Source organism: Microplitis demolitor, chromosome 2 (genome assembly GCF_026212275.2).
Source record: "Microplitis demolitor isolate Queensland-Clemson2020A chromosome 2, iyMicDemo2.1a, whole genome shotgun sequence".
Taxonomy (NCBI): Eukaryota; Metazoa; Arthropoda; class Insecta; order Hymenoptera; family Braconidae; genus Microplitis; species Microplitis demolitor.
In genome coordinates this window covers 22,271,081-22,297,253 of record NC_068546.1, presented here as the reverse complement: position 1 = coordinate 22,297,253, position 26,173 = coordinate 22,271,081, and the positions used below count along the sequence as shown (strand labels likewise).

General features: G+C 28.5%; 1 protein-coding gene across 2 annotated transcripts in view; it reads right to left on the bottom strand.

The window, feature by feature from the left end:
- LOC103579601 (leucine-rich repeat-containing protein 4B) overlaps nucleotides 1-26,173 on the bottom strand; it is a 136,135-nt gene that overhangs the window by 56,486 nt on the left and 53,476 nt on the right. Inside the window, exon 1 of one of the 2 annotated variants that reach the window (XM_008561038.3) lies at nucleotides 19,233-19,772. The exons of the other annotated variant lie outside the window; for it this stretch is intronic. Coding sequence (XP_008559260.1) covers nucleotides 19,233-19,277 — 45 coding nt within the window. The 5' untranslated portion in view covers nucleotides 19,278-19,772. Of the gene's footprint in view, nucleotides 1-19,232; nucleotides 19,773-26,173 lie in introns of those variants that run through there. 2 annotated transcript variants of the gene reach the window in all.

The window sequence follows — 26,173 nt, the reverse complement described above, 5'->3', positions numbered from 1 at the left end:
AATTTTTTTTATTATAAAGTGAAATTATAAATTTTCTTGAAGTGAAAAAAAATTTTTTCAAACAAGAAAAAAATTTTTTAAGCAAGAAAAAAAATTCTTGAGCCAAGAAAAATTTTTGTCTTCAATTTATAATACAAAATATTTCTTTTGGCAAGAAATTATTTTTTACTGTGCAGACTATGGAAAATTTTCAAAAATTTAATATTTTATATATGAAATTAGTTATTATATAGTTTTAATCTTTTAATATGATAACACTGGAAAATGATACGAAACAAAAATAAAATATTTAAGCTTATTAACGACTAATTACTTGCCAGGGTAATGAGTCATTCTAGAATATGCCATCAAACACTAGTCAGGTCTCTGAATAACAAACTAATCTGTTATGTGACCTAAATTTAAATAATGCCAAACACAAGGTGTTCATTGCGCAAGAAAACCACTAAATATATGAATATTTTATAAAATTATTATGCGAAGAAAGTTTGTTGCAACGGATATTAATTTTCAAAATTTACTATCAGAAATTAAATAGATTGTCATTAACGAAACAAAGAAAATATTCAAAAAAAGAAAAATAGAGCGGCAGAGCTGACACTTATCGCTTATTAAAATTTAAATAAGAAAATAAAATTAGCATATTTATTAAACAATTTCATTTTTTATGAAAAAATTTAATTTTTCTGAACGAAAATTACGATCGCAATCTAAAATAAATTAAAATTGAACTTTTAATTTTGAAAATAAAAAATTTTATTGAATTTTAAAAAATTTTTGACGGAAATAAAATATTCTTTTTAATAAAAATTAATTGTAATAAAAAAAAAAACGATTCTTTATTTTTTTAAAATTAAAATTTTAATTCTAATTGGATTTTTTTATGAATGTTAAAAACCCTAATGTAAATATATGTAAATATTAAATTTATAATTTTTAATTAAAAAAGAAAAAGTGTGTAAAAAAAGCGAGATAAAATTATTTTTGTAAAAAGGTTGTAATAATTGTTGTCATGAATACGAGTGTATATAAAAATGAATAAAAATGAAAATAAAATGAAAACTGGGTGTACAGGGAATATAACAAACAAAGGACAAGTAGAGGATGAATTTTGATATTTAACTGTCTCTCCCCTTTCGGACGTTATTTTATCCCCGAGAGTTTATACTGTCCTCGTCTCTCCCTCGGAAAAACGTCCCTTATACCGCGACTACCGCCGCCACCAGTCTATCCTCTTTTTCATTCCCTCGTGGACCATAGTTGACCAGCATGTATAAGCCGATTACCTTCGGCTTTTCCAATTTCTACGTGCAACGTGATTCCCTACTCTGTTCCGAATTAACGCGTTGAAACGCGCCACTTTATATAGTAGAGAGCATGGGCTTGAAATCTAAACTCTCTCAACTCTCAACCTATATATCTACACTATAACATAAATCCATATATACATACATATACATATATAACTACTATTCACATTGTCAATTCCCGTGTATTTAATACCCTCCTCGTGATGTATATTCTAATAAAGTGATTAAAACATATATACCCTATCGATTTCATTTTATTATTTTTTACTATAAATGTTTGCTTTTAATTTATACCCTCATATAATTTATTCATTATATTTTAAATATATATATTTCATATATAAATTATTAATTTATACAATAATTTGATAATTGGTCTATTAATCGAACATGATCCAGCTTTTGAGCAGCTGAAATCCGCCTCGTGCATTAATTTCAAATTATTTTCATCATTATACTTTCAAATAATTATTTTTTAGTTCAATAACTATTTCCTACCATAAAACATCCAAATATTAACACTCGGAACCAAATTTCTCTCTAACAAAAAAAAAAAACCAAATTTCGAGCCATATTTCTGATAATTAATAAATTATGACCAAAATTGATGACTTTGATAATTAATTATTAATCGGGCTATAGGCAACAGTAATCTCAAGGTAATAAAAAAAAAATAAAGTAAATCGATGGCGTAGTTCCGGAGTTATAGAGTTTCCGTAAATACGAACATAAAAATGTACGGATGTACGGATTAGATTTTTCTGGTTTATTATCAAGTTAATTGATCTAAAAAGCAAGTGAATATGTTCAATAGACTACTCTCTAGAGATTAATATATTTTTCATCAAAATCAATGTGCATTAACCGGGTCTAAAAGCGCATCGTTTAAAAATTAACAAACGGATTGGCCTTTAAAGTGTGTGCGGAACACATTATTCATTTTATTAGTCTATCGATATTTGATTGGGCAATGTAATAAAAACAACGTTAAAAAAATGTTCAGTCAACTGATGAATGCAAAGGTAGATCATCGATAGAAGTGCAATTCAGCAGGAACCGCATTTCAATTCAAGGACTTCCGAAATATCCAACGTTTGCACTTTATCCTACTGTTTGACTGGTTACACGTGATTCGTTAAACCCGACTTCAAGTTCTATACTCAACTATTATATGTCTACCTATATGTATCTATATATATATATGTATATGTATATACATATAAACCCCATATTCTTTCGTCCTTTTTATTTCCAGTTTGCGTGCTTCTACATACTTTTACGTTGATATATGATTCCATGTTAAAACGCTTGAAAAAAATAAGAAAAACAAGAATTTTTAATCTTGATGGTTTTATAAAAATGAAAAATTTCTTTCGTGATAAATATATATACATGACATCCTATATATGGGTAAAATTAATTGTAGAGCTTTTTGTTATTAAATGAATGTACATTATTTAGTACACAGGATACGGAAGAAATGTTTCAGAAAGACGTTTGTATTAATTTGTGAGTCGTTTTAGATTTTTTTAAAATTTTTGGTGAATTTAGTGTACTCGTAGTTTGAGGAAAATAAATAAAATGAAATGTTGTTAAGATAGAGATGGTTAAAAAAATAAAGAGGAGAGATAGTTAAAGGGTAAGTACATTTGCTCTTTCTGAGCCCTTTGCCGATTGGCCAACCGTGGTTCGTTAACTCAAGGCGCGATCTAAAGGGTAGAAAACCGTCCTTCGTTTACCGTCCACCCTCTTTGCAAGCACTAGTTGTACCAACTACGGGTCTTTGATTTCTCGCGGCATTCGGCTCACGCAGTGTGCATAAAAAACTAAATCTCTGGTAAGATCTTAAAAAGGGAAAACGTATAAGGATAAGAGTTTTAGTTTACAGTATAAACTGTCATTTACTTTTATCTGGATTTTTTAAGTTGATTGTACCGTTAAATTTTTAAGCTAAACATTCTTTCATCTGACCCTTATTTACAGAGCTATTTTTTTTAAATTTAAGACTTAAATCTTTAATTTTTTTTAATGAATTTTTTCCCGTGCAAATATTTGTTCGTTGAGGGGGAATGTTACTTTTTGAAATACGGAGTGGTTGCGGACAGTTGAAGCTGACGTTTTTATAAAATTTTCAAAAAAAAAAAAAAAAAAATGCAGCAGTCAAATTTCGAGACAATAAAGTTGGTGAAAATTTATATTTTCCAATAAAAGAACAGTAAAAATTTATATTTCAACATTAATCTGCATAACTTTTATTAAAAAGTAAAGAAAAAATGTCACGATCTGCATTGTAACTTTTACGGTAAAGGTTGTAACACGGAAACGTGTTTGGAACACGTACAAGACTACCTCGGAAGTTGCATGGAGCACTTACATTTAAATTCTGTGGATATCTCGAGCCAAATGCTTACGTAAATGGTTGAGCGACGCTGACGGACATCTATACCTCATCTCAAAAAGTACAATAAGATTTATACATATATTTTATTTATATCAAAATTTAAAAAAAAAATATATATATATATATATATATGTCCAAAAAATAAAGATTTTTTGGCGCAAATGATTTTCACTTGTCCCAAAAAATCATATTTTTATGGTAAATATTTATATAAATTCTCATAACGACGGAAATCAACTCAATTGAATAATGAAATTAAAAAATTTGAATACAACCAATAAATAATATTATCAGACAAATATTATTTATTATGAGTGTATGATTATTTAATCAGTAATATTTTATAGCATTTCCCACACGCGAAATTTATAAGCAAATAAATTTAAACTAATAGATATATATGCGCAGTGTTTGTCGTAGTAGAGTACAGCGTTTGCATAAATTTACTCTCTTAAACGCTGCTCTCACGTACAAGCATGTACTTTCTCTCATACGCGCTTTATGTTAATAAATATACGTATATATTTATAATACAAATATATGTATATTCACGTATATTTTATGCATGCATTAATACCATAAATTATAATTATTATAAATTGTCAATCGTGTTCATAAATTTATAATTCTGTTTTTATCGACGCTCTGAAAGCTTTCATTGAAAATAATTTTTTTACCCAATAGTGGGTAATAAATTTTGGAAAAAAAATGCTAGATTCTACAGAGGGCAGTCTATTAAACAAGGATAATTTTTTTCCCGATCGATTTGCTCGATAATTAAGCCAGAAAATCAATTCCGTACATCCGTACATTTTTCTGTTCGAAAATACGGAAACTCTATAACTCCGGAACTACTCAATCAATTGACTTGATTTTTTTTTTGATAACTCGAGATCACTATTCCCTGTAGACCCACTGGTAAATAATTAATTAAATCCTTGATCTTTATTTTTAATCAACAAATCAGTGAGTCAATGAAATAAATTATTAAAAAATTTATATATTTATAGGAAATAAATTTGATGTAAAAAAATTGACTAAAATCATAGACGGAGATACGTGCAGATATGACGTATGGATCGATAGCGAGCACACATGAAAATTTTTAAGGTTTCTTTCTACAGACGTACTTAAAACTTGGCTTGGGGCTATGACCTCGTTCAATCGCCTGCAATAATTCATCTTTCGTATGCATATCGATAGTGAATAGTATACCATGTATTAATACATATACCCACATATATATGTATATATATTTGTAGTTCATGTAATATACGTAAGAGTATGTAGTAATATATATTGGAAGTAAAGTAAAGGAGTAAAGGAGTATAAAAGAGGAAAGAGCGAATTTCTAAAGCGATGAGCCACCGCAATTTACATCAGGGAATAGCTTTACAGATTTCACATTGTATCATCATTTTTTTCTCTCTATATATTTTTATTTCAAGGCAGTTCAAGTATGCAATAAATGATGGAGAATATTCTAAACTTACTCAGCGGATTTTTATAATAGAAAATTTTGAAAAAAAAAAAAAAAAAAATATAAATATCTAGCAAGTCATAAAATATATCTAGTAAAATAAAATAAAATAGAATATGTAAGTATGAATTAATGTAAATATAAATATTCAATGACATTAAATGTGATTTTAAAATTCAAATCGAATTTTTTTTTTTTTTTTTTTTTAAATTGAATTATTGAAGAAATTTAAAAGAAACCAGACGGAGAAATATTGTAATATTTCGATCAATTCAGTATAATATTTATTAATGAAAATTTAAAGTTATGAATATGGATTTAAATACTATAGACGATACGACCTCAATATCTAAAATGTATATAATATATATAAGCCCACGAGAATATGTATTAATAAAAGAAAAAAGACAAGAACGAGTTTAAATATAAAATATAAATCAAGTATTAAAATTTTAAATTATAATTTATCGGATAATCTGGCTTGTGTTGACACACAAGATGAGATTAATACTAACACAAGATTAATATTGATAAAGAAAGAAAAGATTGCCACTTTCGATAATTAATTTGAGTAGTAGGGCAGACATTTTATCGAGCGTCTTTTTATCTCCTGGTGAAGTTATACTGGAAACAAAAAGACGCCACTCCTTACAATGATTTTGTATCTAAACAAAAAGGTGTAGGTTTGATTGTAAGCTGAAAAAGGTTCGAAAAGCCAACTTTTGGTGATTGTGATTCATTGGTTTTTTTTTTAAGTCAAGCTGAGCTTTACCCTCTCTTAACTCCTTATATTACATAAAGAGTTTTGAAAAAAGATACCGAGGAAGTGAGTAAAGTTTGACTCTGGGGATCGGTCTTGCGGTTTAAACTCTAGTTATATAGATACTTTTAAAGCCTAAACTGGTACAAAATTTTTTTGTTTAAAAACTTTTTCCTTTTTTTACCGTCAGCTGATACGTAGTCCAGACCACACGAGATCATATATATTTAAGTATGGTCTTACATTCTTATTCTCAACTATCCTTACTGAATTTTTATACTATATTACACCTTTTCCTATACCCAGTTCACCTTTACTTTACCTCTTTTCATTTTCTTTTAACATTTAATGCCAATTCTCAGTATTGCATCGATTTTAAGATACACCGACTAGACGTTTAAGTACGTGCTTAGATAAAATTTACTTTAAATTTACTGATATGTACTGTGTTGCACGTAAACCTTTTCTACGAAACCAAACCCTCTACATTACCTATGACCCTTGGACTGAATTTTTTTTTAAAGTTTTCCATTACGTGTTGAGTCTAAAATATTTTTAATTATTTCTACTCGAAAAATAAAAATTTTTACCTGCCCCAATTTTTTTGCATTATAAAAAAAAAAAAAACAAAAATTTTCTTATGGCAAAAAAAAATTTCTGACGTCAATAAATTTTTTCTAGACCAAAGAATTTTTTTTTTTTTTTTTTTTTTTTTTTTTTTTTTTTTTTTTTAGTTTAAAATACAAAATTTTTTGTACGTCAGGAAAAATTTTTTTTTTTGTGTAAAAGTTCATATTTTTAGATTTCAATATATCAAGACTGAAGAAAATTTTTTCAACAATGAGCGCAATAAAAAATTAGTCAAAAAAAAAAATGTGAAAAATAGCCTCACGAAATACAAAACACAAGGCGAAAAAAATAATTCATTTTTACCGAGTCTACTCAGTACTGGTATGACATTTTTGTTATGCCAACAGTACACCAGCCACTCGTTTAATTTTTTAGATTGCGATGCTTGCGCTGAAAAGTTGACGAGTACCATAGGATAAAAGAATACTCGAGTAGAAAAAATATAGAGACCTAATTTGAGCCTTTTTATTTTTTACTATCATCCGTATACTTTTTTTTTTTTTTACAGGACATTTTAAGAGACGTATTGTTAAAGTTTAAAAAAAAATAATGGGCTGTTGTTTTAGATAAAAAAATGAATAGGCAATGACTGGAGTAAAATTTTTTTGAAACAAAGAAAAAAACAAAAATAAATAAATAAAAAAGAGGTCACTGTCAGATTGTTAAGCCTCTTGAGCATGTGAATAATACCGAGTAATCCAACACGCGTGATTAGATAACATAAAAGATGTATGTCTGCATATATGTATGTCGATGTAAATGTACATGGATGTGAATGAATAAATGTAGTTCATCATAATAATTTACCTTTCTCACTTGATGTAACAAATGACACGCACTCCATTATCGCTCGTTATGATTTTTCTCCTTTAGTAAATTTTAGTTGAGAACATCAGAAGCGGAAACCGAAATGAAATTGCCGGAGGTCATTTAAAGAGGGTGGAATATAATAGTGTGTAGGTTAATACACACTAGAGATAGATGGAGGTAAAGAATCAAGAGTAAAGAGTCAGTGTGAGTATTATGTATATGAGATAGTTGGATGATAGAGAATATGACCATCTCACATTGAGAGAGATAGAAAAACAGTTGGTCATGTATATTCAGGTGAGTTAGTATGGTTACGCCTAAACTCACCCAGCTCCCGCTTGCCCGGCACCCACAGATAATTTATCAAAAGATTAGAGTGCCGCAAGGTTCACTCTGTAATTACTGCCTCGGTACCTCCACTCAGTTTGCCTTCAACTTCTCGTCCTTTCCTCTCCTCCCCTCCCCTCTTCTCCTCTCTTTTCCCTGCCTGCCTGCCTGCCTTCTCCTCACGGATGCGTAACGATGTATTCAAATTTATTACGAGTCTTCCTTTGCCACGCGATCTCGCGTTTTAACGTTAAGTTACATCTCTACCTACATATATAAATATATATATCTACATATACCTGTACACTTTTTTTGACTACCTGACTTACAACTACGTACTTTAGTCGTCAACTACTTTCCATACATGTTTCATCATACTTGTAATAACGTATATTTAAATATGTTTCTTCAAGTGTATTTCAGAGTACATTAATCATCGCTGTTTATTTTTAATTATTTATTATAATTTAAACTTGCTAATTATTCCTCACATAGATTTTTGTTTAAACAACTGGATTTCTCTTATTTTTTGGCGAAAATAACAAAATAATTTTTAGTTAAACTGAGTATTTTGCTGAGAGGTCCATTTTACCCGTTAGAGGTCTAAATAATTGAGAAAAACGAATTATGTAGCAGCAGGGCTACAATCAATGATGATCTCAAGTAAACAAAAAAAAAATAAAGTCAATAGCTCGCGTAGTTCAGCAGTTATGGAGTTTCTGTCCATCCGAACATAAAAATGTACGGATGTACGGATTAGATTTTTCGGCTAAACTACAAGCAAAATTAGTAAATAAATTTATGAAACTCGTTAATTTGAATGTTCTCTATGGACCCAAGTACTTTTTATCCCAATCTTTGTTATTTTAATTAAGGAAATACAATTTTAATGGACGTTAAATTTCCGTCTATGAACACGCCCATTTTAAGGCGGATAATTAAATTAGTAAATATAATATTAAATTAAATGAAAGAAAAAAAAAGTAGTAGTAGTAGTAGTAGTAGTAGTAAAGAGTAAAGTGTATCAGGTGAATCAGCTTATCCAATTGGTAAAGTAGTTTACGTAAAAGAACTCAACGAGTTTGTGAGTGCCCGAGAATTGTAAAACAATTTATTGTTCTCAGTGTGTATGAGCACATGGTCGAGGAGTCACCGATGCCAGAGAGAGCAACGAAGCAGTGGCAGAGTGCGGTGGTACCCTTAAACTCAGTCAATGTGCAATTCAACCCTCGATGCACACACTGACACGTAAATTGCTTACATATATATACATATACACGTATAAATGTATATATGGACACATATATAGAATCATGACTACACACCCACCCCCAAGAGACATTTCACCAGGAACACAATAAGGTCCGAGGCACTCCAGCTCGTTAATAATGGGACGGGCCAATGTGCAGAGTACTGTGGCATACAGTAGTACAGTAGAGGACGTTGGGCATTGATCGGGAGCACATGGGGAGGAAACAATGAACAGGAATGCATTACACACTCGCGAGCTCGACCCCGGACAAACATAAATCGGCATTGCGATATACTCGCCTACATACTCTTCTTCCAATTCTCACTCTTTTGTTCTGGGATATACTATCGCCGCTTGTGTTTCTAAACCCTCTTTCCCTCTTCCATCTCCTCTACCTCAACCACCTCCACCAGGACCCTCATCATCAACCTCTGACTCTGCCTCTAGCTCTTCCAACTTCTGTTATTATATATATAGACCAGTATTATACCGCAGCTATACATTTTTTTCTTTATGCAAAAAACCATAACCTAAATTTTAATATCAACATATTTTATTATGAGACTTTTATTTCAGCTGCGTTAATCCAGTCATGCGTTTTTTTTTTTTCAGCTATCAAAAGTTGTGAAGATAAAGTACCCCGGTATTGAAAGGGTAAGGCTGTTGGATAAAAAGGGTTTAAGTGCTATATTTTTTTTTTCCACCCCGTCTTATGATGGCTATTTTTTATACTTAATACCTTTAATGTATCCAGGCCATTAATATTTGTTATTAAAATCGTTTTATAATGTTAATTATTGAGCGGGCTTTTAAAATTAATTATTTATATTAATTTTGAATGCATGCTGCTGTTAATGCATTAGTGTTACGCCAGTAAAATACTTATTAATAAATCATTGAATATATTATTGATTGATAATCGATAAAAAATAATTTTGACTTATTTCAAATACGCTCGGGGATAATTCAAATAAACTTTAATATAAATCCCCATTTAACGCGGAATTAATTTATTTAGGTACTTCAAATATACTGCTTTCTATAATAAATAAATAATTGATCAATATGTTTGTATAATTAAATTTTAACAATAATTTTAATTGATATGATAACTCGCAGGAGTTGATAAAAAATTTAAGGAATGTGATTTCGATTTTTAATTGCTTTGAATTCAAATAACTTGGAAACTATTAGATTTATGAAAAAAGTTGTTCAGGTCTTTTTTATAGACAATTTAATTTCCTACAAAATTTATAGAAATCATTTTTATCGTATCTATGATAGTTTAGTCAGAATTTAAATTTAAAGTTTGAACAGAAAAAATTTATTTGAAAAAAATCAAGGCTCAAAGTATTTTACCTTTAATTGAAATATCAATTGAACTAATGGATTTATGAAAAAAGTTGATTCAATATTTTTTATTCAGAATTTAATTTCCTACAAAATTCATAGAGATCATTTTTACTGTATCTATGATAGTTTAGCCAGAATTTAAATTTAAAGTTTGTATAGAAAAAATTTATTTGAAAAAAATCACAACTTAAAATAATTGACTTTTAATTGAAATATCAATTGAACTAATGGATTTATGAAAAAAGTTGATTCAATATTTTTCATTCAGAATTTAATTTCCTACAAAATTCATAGAGATCATTTTTACCATATCTATGATAGTTTAGCCAGAATTCAAATTCAAAGTAAACAGAAACGAGAATTTCCGTCCATGCGGTGAAAATCCTCGAATGTACGGTTCAATTTTTCGGGTGAATTATCACATAGCGGACTGTCAATTCATAAAATTTGTTCATTAGGCCACTCTCAGAGTAATTAAGTACTTTCAATACAAATTTGTCATACAATATATTAATTATAAGCTACTTAATCCAAATGTGTAAAGCTTTGAACTGAAGCGCCCGGTGTTTGAAGTTTGATTATCAACTTAAATTATTCAAATTACACAGCAACAAATTTAATTATCTATATGCTTTCTAAAAGTTTATGAAAACAGATATAGTACAGTAGCAAATTAATGACGGATATTATGTTAAAAAATTAAGTCTGCAAGCAGATTTAGTATGTGGAGAAAAAAACGTATTAATAAAATTTCATTTTTCTGACAGTGAAATTGAAATTTATGGAGTCTTTCCTATCAAATAGAAGCTTAAATCCCGTGGGATCCTGAATTACGGTCTATGCACAGTAACACAGTGTTCGGTAGTTCGAGCCCATATCTGAATATATACATATATGTATACATTACATATATATACATACATCTATTATCTCACTCTCGCTATTCGTTTTGCTAAATCTCTTATGTAAAGTTATATTTCGTCAGCTTAACTATATATTTCTTCGAGTAATTACATTTACCTGTAATATCACCCGAGTATTTGTATTTATATCGCAATATATTAGTATTACAAACGAGACAATCGCTTGAATTATATTTTATTGACATTTGATAATAAATCAAACAAAATTGTTTGCTTAGTATATTTAATTTAATATTTATGGTGTCATATATATGTATATGTATAGATATATGTATTGTATATTTAAGTAAAATTTAACTGGTGAACAAAATTTAAAATAATCGGGTACCTTAGTACATTTTTTATCGCGCAAACCCAGGGATTAACGATGCTTACATCCGGGCACCGACTCGCCATGAACAAAGAAGAGAATTAATGACCCGAGACTCAGAAACCTAGGAGGGCGTCGTCGCGAAGTAGATGAAGAGATAAAAGAGGATGAGAAACGGTGGTACGACTACTATACGACGACGACGACAACGACGACGTACCACTGTGGAGATCTGTACAGTAACGTACTATAGATATTTTTTAAGGGTCCACTTTTGTATATACATATATATAAATGTTTACAGTGCTATGTAATCATTACAACGAGAGTTCATCAGTAGTTTCTGGCGAAAATTAACTCAAGGGTTATTAGTGCATACAAAGAAGAAATTTTTTTTAAATTAAAAATAATTTTTGATGTTTATATTTTATCATATAAATTAAAAAATAGAATTTTTTTTTTTTTTTTTTTAGATAAATTTCAAAAAAAAATTGATGGGTTGATACTGTGTGTGTGTGTTTTTTTTTTTTTTTTTTTAATTAAAAATAATGACAGTAATTTATATTTTATCATTAATTTTTTTTTTTTTTTTTTTTTTTTTTTTTAAAATTAGAAATAATGATTGCAGTTTATATTGTATTATATAGGACAATAGTACCAAATATTGACCGAGATTTAATTAATGATTTGATATTTAAAGACTTAATAATTTTTAAATTGTAGAATTTTATTTATGAAAAATATGGAATTAAAATATTTTGTTTATTAAAATCCACAATTCAAAGGTTTAAAGTCTTTGAGTACCTGATCATTAATTGGAGCTCGGTCAATATTCGGTACTTTTACCGCAAATTAAAAAATTTGAGTGTGAATGTGGCATGATTTGGAAGTTAGCAGACAATCAAAAATTTTTGGATTTTTTTTTTCATCAAATTAATTATAAAAATAAAAAAATAAAAAAATGCACTTGTAGAAAATAAAAAAAACTACAAGTGCAATTTTTCAAAATATTTTTTTTTTTTATAATTTATTATTTTTTTAAATGTTAAAAATTATTTGACGTTTGCTAACTTCAGTATCATGAATGTAGCAGACATCGGGCAAATTTTTAATTATAAATATATAGAGTAAATCATTAAAAAAATGATAATTATAAAAAATGCACTTTTTAATTACAAAATTTTTTAAATGCCCATTTTTCAAAAATTTATTTTTATTAATTATTAACTCTATTTATCAATAATTTTAAATTTGTCTGATGCCTGCTATATTCATAATGTCAAAAATATAAATTTTTGTTTAAAAAAAAAAAAAAAAAAAAATTAATGTATTAATACTGTTTTTTTTTTTTAATTAAAAATAATGACAGTAATTTATATTTTGTAATTAAAAATTTTTTTGATATCTTTAATAAATTGATATTACTTATGGGTGAAAGAATTTTTTTACTTTTTTGTATGCACTAATAACTCTTTTTTTTTTTAAATAAAAAATAATGTCACAATTTTATAATTTATCATTCGTTGAAAAAAAAAAATTCGATGAAACTTAAATAAAATGTAAATTATATTTAAATAAAATATTTATGAATATTGAATTTATAATTTAATTAATTTATAAAAAAAAAATTAATTAATTTTTTTAATGGGTTTTTAATTCAAATTAAATCTAACTGTAATTTCGAAAATTTACTTAAAAAAACGAATTCGGTAACGATAAATTATAGAAAAAAAATTTAATAGATTTCATATGATTAAAAATATATGGATATTTTATTCAGATATATGATAAAAATAATAATAATAGTGAAATTTAATTTTTTTACATAAAATCATATACCTAAAATTTATCGATACGTTTGAATACACAATTATCGTTGAATTATACAAATGACCCACGGCTGAAAAAAATTTATATTTCAATGAATTTTTTTTTATGATGAATGTATAATTTTTTTTTCATTTCTATTTAGTCAATTTGAGTTAAACAACAAATGAAAAATTTTAAAAATACACCGAGCTCGTTGTTATCAATAACAATGCAAACATAAATATACAGACAGAGAATTAAAAATAAAAATCGGTGATTTTTATTTATTGAACATGCCAACAAAGTGTGTATATCAGTTTTTAAAATCATCAATATATATATATGTAAATGTATGGGGAGCAAAAGAGATAGAATGTGAAAGAAACAAGGAGAGAGATATGTATTTATATAAAAGTTTAATGAAAACATTTCACTCGCAAATAAAACAAAAAAAATAAAATTTATTCCACGTATTCCTAGCACTCATCACACTCTGTAATCTCATTAATCATCGAACAATGACACGTTCTCGTCGGAGTGTGATAAGCCGACAACAAATCGTTAGGAAATAGAATTACTCATTCATATTTTCATACATTTGTAGTATATATGTATATACATATATGTTTGAATAAACGTTTAGTTGATTTTTATTTTAAATTATAAATTAAATAATCCGATTATTTAAATTTAAATAATTTTTAAGTCACGTATTAGACTTTTGATTAAAAAAATTATTTTTGCAGGTAATTTATATAAAATTTAATTCTCTAAAAAAAATTACTCATATAGTTTTATCATAGAATTAGTAGTTTGGATGGAATTTTAATTCTAAGTTGAAAAAAAAAAAATCACTAAAAATAGCCTACCCTCAAATTATTACTTTAAATTTAAATACTGATTGAACTATTGGATTTATGAAAAAAATTATAGGCATCTTTTTTGTAGAGAATTGAATTTCCTACAAAATTGTATTGAGTCATTTTTGCGGTATCTGTAATGGTTGACTCAGAATTTAAATTTAAAGTATAGAAAAAAAAATTTTAATTTAAAAATCCCGACTTTTACCGCCTTACGTTAAGTTCAAATATCTGATAAACTATTAGATTTGAGATAAAAGTCATCAGGACCTTTTTTGAAGAGAATTAAATTTCCTAAAAAATTTTATAAAAACTTTTTTTCATAACTCTAATAGTTTGGCCACAATTACCGTTTTAAATTAAAAACTCGTTATTTAAAAAATTAATCCAATCTCTTATCAGTAATCCTCAGTAATTAGTAATTTTTTATTAAATACAGCAATACTTTGTTATGAAAAGCCCTCAGCGACGTATTAACATATATAGTAATGAGATTTGTACACCAGTAAATGAAATAAAAAATAAAGTTAATCCAGTTGACACAATTTAAATAAAATGATTTATAAATAAAATAATTTTAATTTAAATAACATCGGGAAAAAAAAAAAAACAACAAAAATAAAAAAAAAAATAACAAAAGTACAAGTGGTAATACCGGTTTTCGCGATGTAGTCATTGCGTGTTGAATTCGCTCGAAGGGACCAACGAGGACGCATTGTAAGTAAAGGCTCCAAAAAATAAAAATAACGAGAACGAGAACGAAAACCAGAACCAGACGAAGAAGATGGCAAAGTTTAGTTTAAGAGACGAGACAGTTAACTTTATTCTCTTTTATACTTTTTGTATCCTCTCTTTACTTTTATACCTCTATACATCTACACTAGTTTTATATTCTCCTCTTCCGGTCGTTCAAGGTGCAATTGAGGGCACTCTATCTATCTACGTATCGACGATCATATTTTAAACTGAATAGGGATATAGAGCTTATATATTTTACCGCAAAATTCTAAAAAAATTTTTTACAAAGAAATATTTCAATTTCGTCTATTAAATTTCTAAAAAATCCAATACTTCATCTCAAAAAAAAAAAAAAAAGATAATAATAATAAAGAAAATTAAAAGGAAAAACAGATATAAAATATTCTCGTTGATGGATTTTTCATTATCCAGCAACAATTATTTCTTTCCTATTTTCTTGGAGTCCAGAGGACAATAAATTTTCCACGACTCGCATATTTTAAAACTTTTTTCCACCATCATACCGAGCAACTAAAACTTTAAGATTTTATCGCAATAGCAGATAAAACAAGTCTCGTTTCTATAAGAAAAACACCGAGAAAAATACATACATACATATATATATATAAAAAAAATAAAAACTTTAAAAATGTTGCAATAATTAGTCGTGAAAATTTTGAGCCTTTCACATGCTGATAAAAAAGATCATGTGAAAAAACTCGAGAAATGGCAAAAGAGAGAGAAAGAGTAAGAGCAAGAGGATGAGAATAGAGAAAAATATCAGAGAAAAGAAAGTTTTTAGAAAAGAAAGAGGACGAATAAGTAAGCAGTACAGAGTATGTACAGCAAAGTAGAGGGTGGAAGCTTGTAAGAAGTAGGTCAAGCGAACAAGTAGAACGACGACGACGACGACTATCATCAAGTGATCTGTATCACTCTCATGCTACCTAATTCCACCTACTTCACCTCCACCTTCTTCACTTCTTTTTAACTTGCGCCCTTATTTCTTGTAACTTGCGCACATATTTTTTTGGAGATTACTCTATAGTTTTTAGTCTTCATACTTATATATATACATATACATATATACATGTATATGAAACAAATGTATGAGCAAGAGACGTAATAAATGACAAGAGAAGAGACAAAGTCAGTCACGTAACACGTAATGCCGCGCGGGCGTTGTCGTTACGTTCATTGGGATGCCGCGGGAATCACGTACAGACTCCCCGGCCGTTGCCGCTGCCTCTGCTGTGCATTAATCACACGTGGCTAATTAACACGAACTGCTGCGCTATAGAGAAATGAAGATAAACAGAAATATTTTAAAAAGTTAAATAAAAAATACCACCCAGTAGCTGATGGGAGATAAATTTACTAACGAATATTTTATCATGCGATTTTAAATCATTGGACGAGAATTCCTTTTTTATCTGATTATGATTTTATAATCGACTTTTTTTAAAACCAACTGATTTATTGAGGAGTTGTAGAAAAAAAAACCAAGTTGAAGTACGAATTTACGCAGAGATGGAAATATTGAGGACGTGAAGTCACGGAAATCATACAGGTAATTTTAATATCCTGTAATGTGAAATAATAAATAAAATAAAATTGAAGATTACGGTTGAGCTTTGGTATTAATTTGTAAGTTAATCGGAATCGAATCAATAAACGTATAATTTTAAAATTAAAATTCCCGCTAATTCCAAATGACCTGACAGATTTACTTTATTATTGAACTTTATCGAGATATTGATTTAATTAATTCCTGGGATTCATTTTATTTAAATATGTCAGTAATTATTTAAGTTACAGCAATTATATGCCAGTGATTACACGAAATTAATTGTTTATCATAATTTTTATAGAACATTTTGACATACATTTTACTAGATTAATACACTTGTCATCAAATTGACGGCTAACTTTTTTTTGTTTAAATTCATTTAAATTTTTACTTGCAAATTATTTCCGTGTTTCTATAAAAATATTTAAAAATTACTTTATCTCTTAATATAATAATCACAATTTAAATGAACATATGTATGATAAAATTTCCTGTATTTAAGTTAAATTACTAACTTTTTTTTTTTTATTTTTTTTTTATTTAAATATTGAAAAGTCGGAGCAAAAATTTTTTTCACAGGATAAAAGTTCGCGAGGAAGTTAAATTTATATATAAATAATAAATATAAAATATTATCTGTGTATAGTATAAATCTTAATAAACGCTTATCTTGACTGTTATTTATCAAGTTACAATAACATAAATTTGAAATGAAAAAACACTCTGTAAAATTAACATCAAGCTGATTGCTACAATATTTACAACTGTTTATTTTATCAAGTCGTATCCCACTACTTGGAACATGTAATTATTAAACATGAAATGCTTGTACGAATGATTTGTTTAAATATATTAGTGAATATGTGAGCATGAGGAGGCATAACAGCAGAATCAGAATCAGAAGCAGAAGCAGAAGCAGGAGATAGAGCACAGAGAATAACGAGAATAGAGGGAATACATTTAGCGACCACTCACTAATGGCGATAAATGAAGGACCGGTAGGACCGTTGGTTTATACCTATTCTATAATACTAGATTCCGAATAGATATATGGTCTAGGTATAAACTAGTGGCGAGCAGGCGAGGATCTCGATCGTACTCGCGTTCATGTACGTTTTGATTTGTCTACATTGCGATTGACGAACCGCACATGTGCGGGCAATGTGGCGAACACGAAAACACCCAAACCCATTTTCATCCTTTCTCATCCTTCTATTACTCTATCCATCTATACTCACTTTAAATTACTACATATATATGTATATATATATATATCTACATCCATATATATGTGCATGTATATATATGGAATCTAACTGAACACAGTTGATGTCAACTGTCAAGTCATGTCGTCCGCGACCGAAACCGCGAACCGAATTTACCGAAATTATTTTTCATATATTTTATATATTAATATATATATCAAATAAATATCAATCACATTAATTTTTTCGATTTTCAACGAGTTTAGAAGTTTTAAAATTTGTCAGCAAGCTTGCGATAAAATTTTTTTTAATTAGTCATATATTTGATATATTAATATATCAAATATATCAATGTAATTTATGAAAAAAATTTATATGATTGAAAATTAAGGAAATTAAAAATCTGCAATAATATTTACAAAAATTGTCACTGTTATATATTCAATATATATATATATATATATATATATATATATATATATATATATATATATATATGTAAATATATGTAATTAGATATTATTGATTTTTTTAATTTAATTTCAATGTAAATTTATGATTATTTATATTTACTTATTTAAAAATGAACAATAGCGTTGATAAAAAAATATTTTTACTCATATATATTTGGTATATAAATATATGAAATAAATATTAACCAATTTGATTAAGAAATTTTTTAACAAATTGATAAAAATAAATATTTACTCTAACAAACCCACAATACTTTTACTCATATATTTGATATACAAATATATGTGATAATTATCAATAAATAATTTGAAAATTTCAAACAAGTGATAAAATTCAAAATTTACTTTCATCAGGCAAATAAATGCGAATTTATCTGACATTTGGCAGTTTTTTAAATTTTTGAATAAATAAATAAAATGTCAGCAGAATAAAAATTCAAAAAACCTGTATTTTAATAAATGAAACATCAGTACGCATTTTCTTTTGTTTAATTATTTTAAACAATTCATTTATTTATTTAAAATTTATAAATTGCCTCATATCTACATTTACGCTGATGCAAAGAAAGATTCAAAAATTCCAACCCTGAAGTTAGTTGACAATTAAAATTTTTGAATTTTTTTTTTAACAAATCAATGACGAAAAAAAAAAAAACTAAAAATATGCACATGTTGAAAATTTAAAAAACTATAAGTGCAATTTTTAAAAATATTTTTTTTGTAATTTGTTTTTGAAAAAATCATAAAAGTATCAGACGTCGGCTAACTTCAGTATCATAAAAAATGGCCTTGAAGTTAGTAGACAATTAACAACTTCTTTTTTTTTCTCCAACATCAATTCAAAAAAAAAAAAAAAGAAAAAAATGCACACGTAGAAAATAAAAAAAACTATAAGTGCAATTTTTTTAAATATTTTTTTTTGCACGATTTATCATCTTGAATAAATTACAAAAATAATCATCCGTCTGCTAACTTCAGTATCATAAAAAATAATCTAAAAAAAAAAAAATTAAAAACTTACATCTTGAGAAGTATCCATTGTAAGCCGAATCTCAATATCTGCCATAACAAAATCACTTGTAAATATAAATATAAATAAACACTTGATATAAAAATATCAATATCGGTTTAATAAAACAAAAAATATGAATTTAAAATTCAAACTAAAAATTTAAAAATTATAATTAAAACACAACACAGCACTGAAAATATAAGCTCGCAGATCTTGTTATTGGATCATGGCTTCAAATTGATGTGTTGCCTCGAGCAACTATTGGTGTTTAAATAATGACAAATCATTGCCCAATTAATAGACATTACGAATCTTCATCGATAGTTTGTCTGGAACGCACAAGTTATTTTTATTAATCACTGGGCGGAGCGACTGTTTGTTGAGTGATTTTTAAAAATTAAATTTTTAAAATTTCAAAGATTAAACACAGGCACGATTAATTATTTAATTAATAATAAAGATAAATAAATTCGAGACTGTGTAAGACGGCATCATTTCGTTTACTGACGCTTAAACTCGCGGACGATGAGAGTGTAATCCGTTGGCGGTTTAGAGCGCACTGGCGTATCTGTTTAATGGCAGCAGCGAGGCCCGACTGTGTCCGGGCGGAGAGTCACGACCGCGCACGAGGTAAAACGAATGCGCACGAGAAGAACCGAACGCCTGGTAGGCGCGAGTTATTACTTTGAATAATTGTTTCTGCTGTAATTAATTTTAGGAAATGTTTTTTTTTTTTTTTTAGAGGGAAAATTTGAATGGGAGCTCACGTTTATTTTAACTGGAGTTTATTTGAATTTTGTTTTGGAAAAAAGTTAAGATAACTTGGTAGCTATTGAGTTTATGTAAAAAGTTATCGAGACCTTTTTTGTAGGAAATTTAATTTTGAATTAAATTGTGTCAGTACTTTTTTATTGTATCTCTAATAGTTTTGTTGGAATTTTAAATTTAAAGGTTAAAAAAAAAAAACTTTTAAATTTAGTCTATTAAATTTTTTTTAAACTCAAAATTTTGACTTAAATATTGGACTTTAAAAAAAAAATGTATAGAATAAATTTTGTGGGAAATTTGATTTGCTACAAAATTTATTTTGAATATTTTTTTGTAGCTCGATTAATTTCGCGAGAATTTTAAATTAAAGTAAAGGAGTAAAAAAAAATGAAACTGTCAAAAATTTCTGAATTTAAATTAGAATTCTGATTGAACTATCAGAGACACAAAAAAATGTTGCATAAAAACTTAGCAGGAAACGAAATTATCTATAAAATTGTTTTAATACTTTTTATCGTATCTTTAATAGTTTACTCAGAATTTCAATTTAAAGTACTCAGTATTAAAAAAAATAAAAAAACTTAATCCCATTAAAAAGTTCTCAGTCTTTACATTAAAATTTTGGGTTAACTATAATACACAAGATACGAGAAAAATGTCATAAAACAATTTAGTAAAATTAAATTTTATAAAAATCTAACTACTAAATGACTTTTAACCTAAATCCCGTGATTCGCCGTAAATTTAAACCAAGAGATAAAAAAAAAATTGATTACTTAATATAAATTTAAGGAAAGCTGTTTTAAAATAAAAATTGATTTTCTATCGTCATCAGTTTTCATTTAACGATAACACTCGACTCTTTATAGGGTTAAAATAAAAAAATAGAGTGATAATAGCCCTAAAGTGATTTTTAAAAGGACGTCTAAGTAATAAAAAATAAAGATATGTAGAGTGATATGACGAGAAAAGATATTATAAGCCGGAGTTTGCGCAGGATCAGGATTACTCCTTGTACGAATAATGTGTGTATGAGTGTTGGCTAAAGGAGGGCATCCTGCTACGCTACGAATAAGGATAAGAGCAAGTTAGAGAATAAGAATATACTAAGAATACTAGGAGAATGAGTAAAAGAAGAAGAAGAAGAAGAAGAAGAAGAAAAAGTACTGAAGAATAGAATGAAAAATAGTAGAAGCGACTTTGGGAGCTCGATAGGATCAAAAGACTTTGGTTATCGACTTTGGTTCTTTATAGTTCAATACATCGCGCTTGCACTCAACATTATCGTTGATTGGTTCGGTATCGCTAAAACTGGCAAGACGATTTGTGGTTATCCGGACACACCCGTACTCTTATTCTTAGTACGCTGTCGTGGTATCGTCGATACTACAAATTGAAATGGACCACATATATTTACTGGATAGAGATAAAAAATAACCCAAAGTAGAGTAAAGTAAAGAAGCCATGAAAAAACTTTTTAAGGACAGTGACAATAAAAAATATAAATATATATGAATTTGTAAGAGTGCGAAAGTGATAAAGTATTTAGATTGTTGAAGCGACTGTTATCGGCTCTTGTCTGCCGGATTTGGCGCAAAATCGGATACAGCATCCGGCAGTTAGAGAAAGCACTCAGCGAGCAACATATTGCTGGCTTTGAAGTCCACTCTGTCGATCGGCTCGTCTCTTTTCTTGTTTTTTTACTTTTTTCGCTCGCTCTTTCAATGTTTCTTCTCTCTTGTCATGTATATAAATATATATATGTGTGTGTGTATATATATATAGTATAGTGTAGCATATAAGGCTGAAACGATCGATCAGTCCTTTTATTGTTACAGTTAAAGCACCGTTTTTCCACGAATACGCTTTCCAACAGTGCACACACCCAGTGAATCGAGTCCTTTTCCGTGTGCACCTAAGTACACAGCAATATACCCCCTAGGCGAATAAAATGTCTCAGGAAGCAGCCAAGAAAACCCGGAATCACAAGACCAATCTCAAATAAAACAATGAAATTATTTATTTATTTATTTTTGACTCTCAGTTTTATCAAAAGTTTACTGTAAAAACTATTTTTTATAGAATTTACGAGATTAAGACAAATAAAATTTTTTTATAGATTTGAAAAATAAGGGTTGTAAACTAATAAGGTAATTTTGAAATTTTTATAAAAATTTCTAGACATTCTCAGACAACAAAAACATTTTTTATAATTTTTATATAAAAGCGCGGCGGGATATTTATTTTGAAATTTTTTTCATGAAAAAATGTCTGCTATCCCGGTTGACCTGATGCGGGTTCAATTTTTTTAATAGAAACTGATATTTTAAGGCTCGAAAAATATGTTGGTAGAGGATTATCTGGTAAATCGTGTAATAAATATATAAAAATTAAATTGTAATTTTTTTTTAGTAACACTTGAATTTTGAAGAATTAATGACATGGGAAATAAAGTTTAGTAATGAAAGTAAATAACGAATTTATTTTATAGCAGATGGTATGACTCACAAAACAAAGTCATTAATGTGATAATCTGTGCGATAACAATGAACGCGTTGAGTTATCATAAAAGGAATAACATCAATAAAGGGATCATTACCAGAAAACTAGATGTCGTTTGTAATAGAGGATAATAATCATTATCTATCTCCATACTTTACTACTATATGACTATGTGTTAATTCTCTATTAAAAAACACACATTAAATTTTTTAAACGCTTTTTAAACCGCCACAATATTAAATTATTTTAAAGCCCGCGAAAATTTGAAATTTCAAATTTTCGCGCCAAAATTTTTTAAAAAATTTGAAATAGCAGTTATTTGAAATTAAAATTATAATTTACAGGCCAACAATTTTTTCAGTTCTCATCAAGAAATAAATTATTGAATCAATAAAAAAGTATGAACCCAAACCTCATACATAATGTAATAGTAGTAAATATCTGGAAATAGTTATAATTATAATTAATATAAAAAAATAAAATAATTTTAAAAATCCCGGTTATGATCATTAAATACCATGAGAAGGGTATTTTAAAATGATCTCGATAAAAAAAAGTCTCTAAATTGAAGGTCTTGTAGACTTTCTCATCCGTACTGTATAATTACATATATGTTCTTATAGCATATTAAAATATAATTATCTAACCGATGGAAAAAAATAAAAATTAAGTAACGAGTTTGTATGTATATATATATATATATATCTATATATATATATATATAACTAAATATATAGATGTATCAAAAATGGAAGCAAAGAAACTGAACGGGATGTAAGTTTTCTATCCTCTCTTTGGTAGATGATAGAAATAAAGTTGAATCGGGTGGCGGATGTAGACGGAGGAAAAACTCCCGGTTGGTTGACCAGCCGAAAGCTATTCTATCATCTATACTAGAGTGTAGAATCGCCGTGCTCCGAGCATTTACTCTGTAGAAGATGAAGAAAGAGAGAAACTGGCAGGTGTCCACGAGGTTACTGGTCCGATGCTCGCTCACTAGACTGAGAATTGCTACAGACTTCTTGTTTCTTTTTCTTACCCTCTATTTCTCAACACGTTACATTCCAATAGATCACTGCAGTATCATATTAAACCGAAATACTTAACTCGGGTTCCCTTGTTTTGGGATTAATCAAAATTTATTGAGGATCAAGTCTGGGAGCAAGATAAAAAAAATTAAATACCGAAATAAGGGATAAAAAAATAAACTCGGAAAAAATTCAGTTGGTGGTGACGAGAGAGGAGAAAAAGAGAATGAGAAGAGTTGAACTGAGCGAAATATATAAAAAAGGAGTAGAAGAAAAACACAAAGTTTCTTTTCTCTTTGCTCTCAACAGGACAAAGGACAGTAAATCCGGGTCGTACTTTTCCATCTGGAATTCCGGAGTAAGAGGGTTGCAGGGTAACGGAGGCAAGCTAGACGCGGGCACATAGAATGTACACTTGGAAAACCATTACAGGAAAAGTGTTTCGCACTGCTCAATCTCAACGTTTTCTCTTCCATTCCCATTCTGTTTTACTTTTCTCTTTCAACTCTTTTATATATACCCATACCCATTGCCAGCACTTACAAATACATTTGAAATATTTGCAAACGCTAAACAATAAAATTTACTAATAAAAATATACCATTATTATTATTATTCCTGTGGTTATTATTGTATTATGTTTTTATCGCTTACTAAACCAGCTCAGGGTTAGAATGAATATCTTTGACATCAATACGGGGTGAAAGGTGTGAAACCCAACACTTACTCTTTACCCGCAAAGTATCAGATTTCATACCTTTCATCCTGTACACGCACGTCATAAAGAATTTTTTACCCTTTTGAACACGACAATACTCAGGTTTTTAAATTTCCCGCGATCAAAATCGACTATTTCAAAAAAATTAAAATTTTTTATTTTCACCCGATTTTCGAAGCTCTAATCAATCAGATCTCGAGCTTCGAATCCCTAATAAGCCATTCTGACTATTGTCAAATGTCCATATGCGTAAATATATGTATGTATGCCAAAAGTGAGGCTGCAATTTAAACACGAGGCAATTAATAAATATACGAAAAATATTCATATGAACGAGCAACCAAAACAGAAAAAATGAAGCATGTAATGTAAAATTGAGTATATTTATTTAAATCTCACGTTTCAACACGAAAATATTGATGTATTATTCGGTTAAAAAAATTTCAATAGATACAATGCCGTGTTGTACCACAAATTTCCGATTCTCCATCACCCATCATTCCCCAAAAAATAACTACACTCACAGACACTTCCATACATCCATACGTGGATACGTCTATTATATCTTGCTTCAATTCTTTATTTACTCATATATTATATATATATATATATATATATATATATATATATATATATATATATATATATACATATATATCCCGGACGCATGCCCGACTTTTTGTTCTCGCGTACTTACGCCCGAGATTTCAATGCATCTGAAAAGTGTGTACTGAATAGCTACACACGATTTTCTACATACCTACATACACATATATAGATATATAAATATATTTTTGTACATATATGTCCATAAAGACCATTATGCAGAGAGTATACGGCGCCATAGAAACCTGAATAAAATTGCCGCACGATCGACCACGGGTCTTCTTATTTACTCCTCCGTACAATTCTTTTTCTTTCTATTTCTTTCCTTCTATTCCTTCACACACACACACATATATATACGTATGTATAGTTGTATATATTTATATATATATATATATATATTTCTTTGCCTAACGCTAGTGGGAATACCGTGACACCTGGTATCACTCGGGGAAACAGCTTGCATGGGCGTACAAAAAAAGTAAAATAAAATATAAAAAAAAAAAAAAAAAAAAAAAGAAATCTCAAGTCAAACTTTAAAAACTTGGGAAGCTGCGCTATGAGAGTTTCTCGCTAGGGAGGAATACAAAGTCTTATATTGCCGTATATGTTGTACAAAAGAAATGTAATTCACGATCACGATATTGATTGAAAAATACCCTTTCAATTCCATTGCACATATATATGTATTTATATTTATGTGTATAAATGTTGCCGGACAGAAAACAAAATAAACCGCGTGGTAAATTTGATAAAAAGAAGGCTGTCAAAAATTTTCGGGTCTTTTTATTTTTAAAAATATAAAGGTGGAGTTAACTTTTTATGTTGTTTTCCACATGAAAAACGACTTGACCCTCGACGGCGGCGGCGTTACACTGTAGGCGAGTTGTTTATTGATGAAAGAAAGTTACGGGGATATATTATGGGTGGAGATGGAGAAGGACAAGGAGAGAAAGAATTAGAAGAGTGTGGAGTGAATAGAGTATAAAAGCAAAGTAAAACCAAAGGTGGACGAGGAAAGCGAGGTTAGGGGGAGGATCGCGAAGTGTGGACTTGCTATAGTGGAAGCTTGAAACACGCAAGGCGTGATGCTTGGTTCTATACAAGCGCCAGGTGCGTTTTAGCAACGTACCTGCTTCTACCGGTTTCCTAACTATTTAATACATATATATGTCTATTATACACATATATGTATGGGTATATGAATATCAGACGTTTTATTCCTCATTGAAACGACAAGCCGAACTTCCTTTGCTTTCATTTACAGACTCAGTATCATCAGTTGAAAAATTTATCACTAAAATCGACTTAAAAAAATTATTCTCACT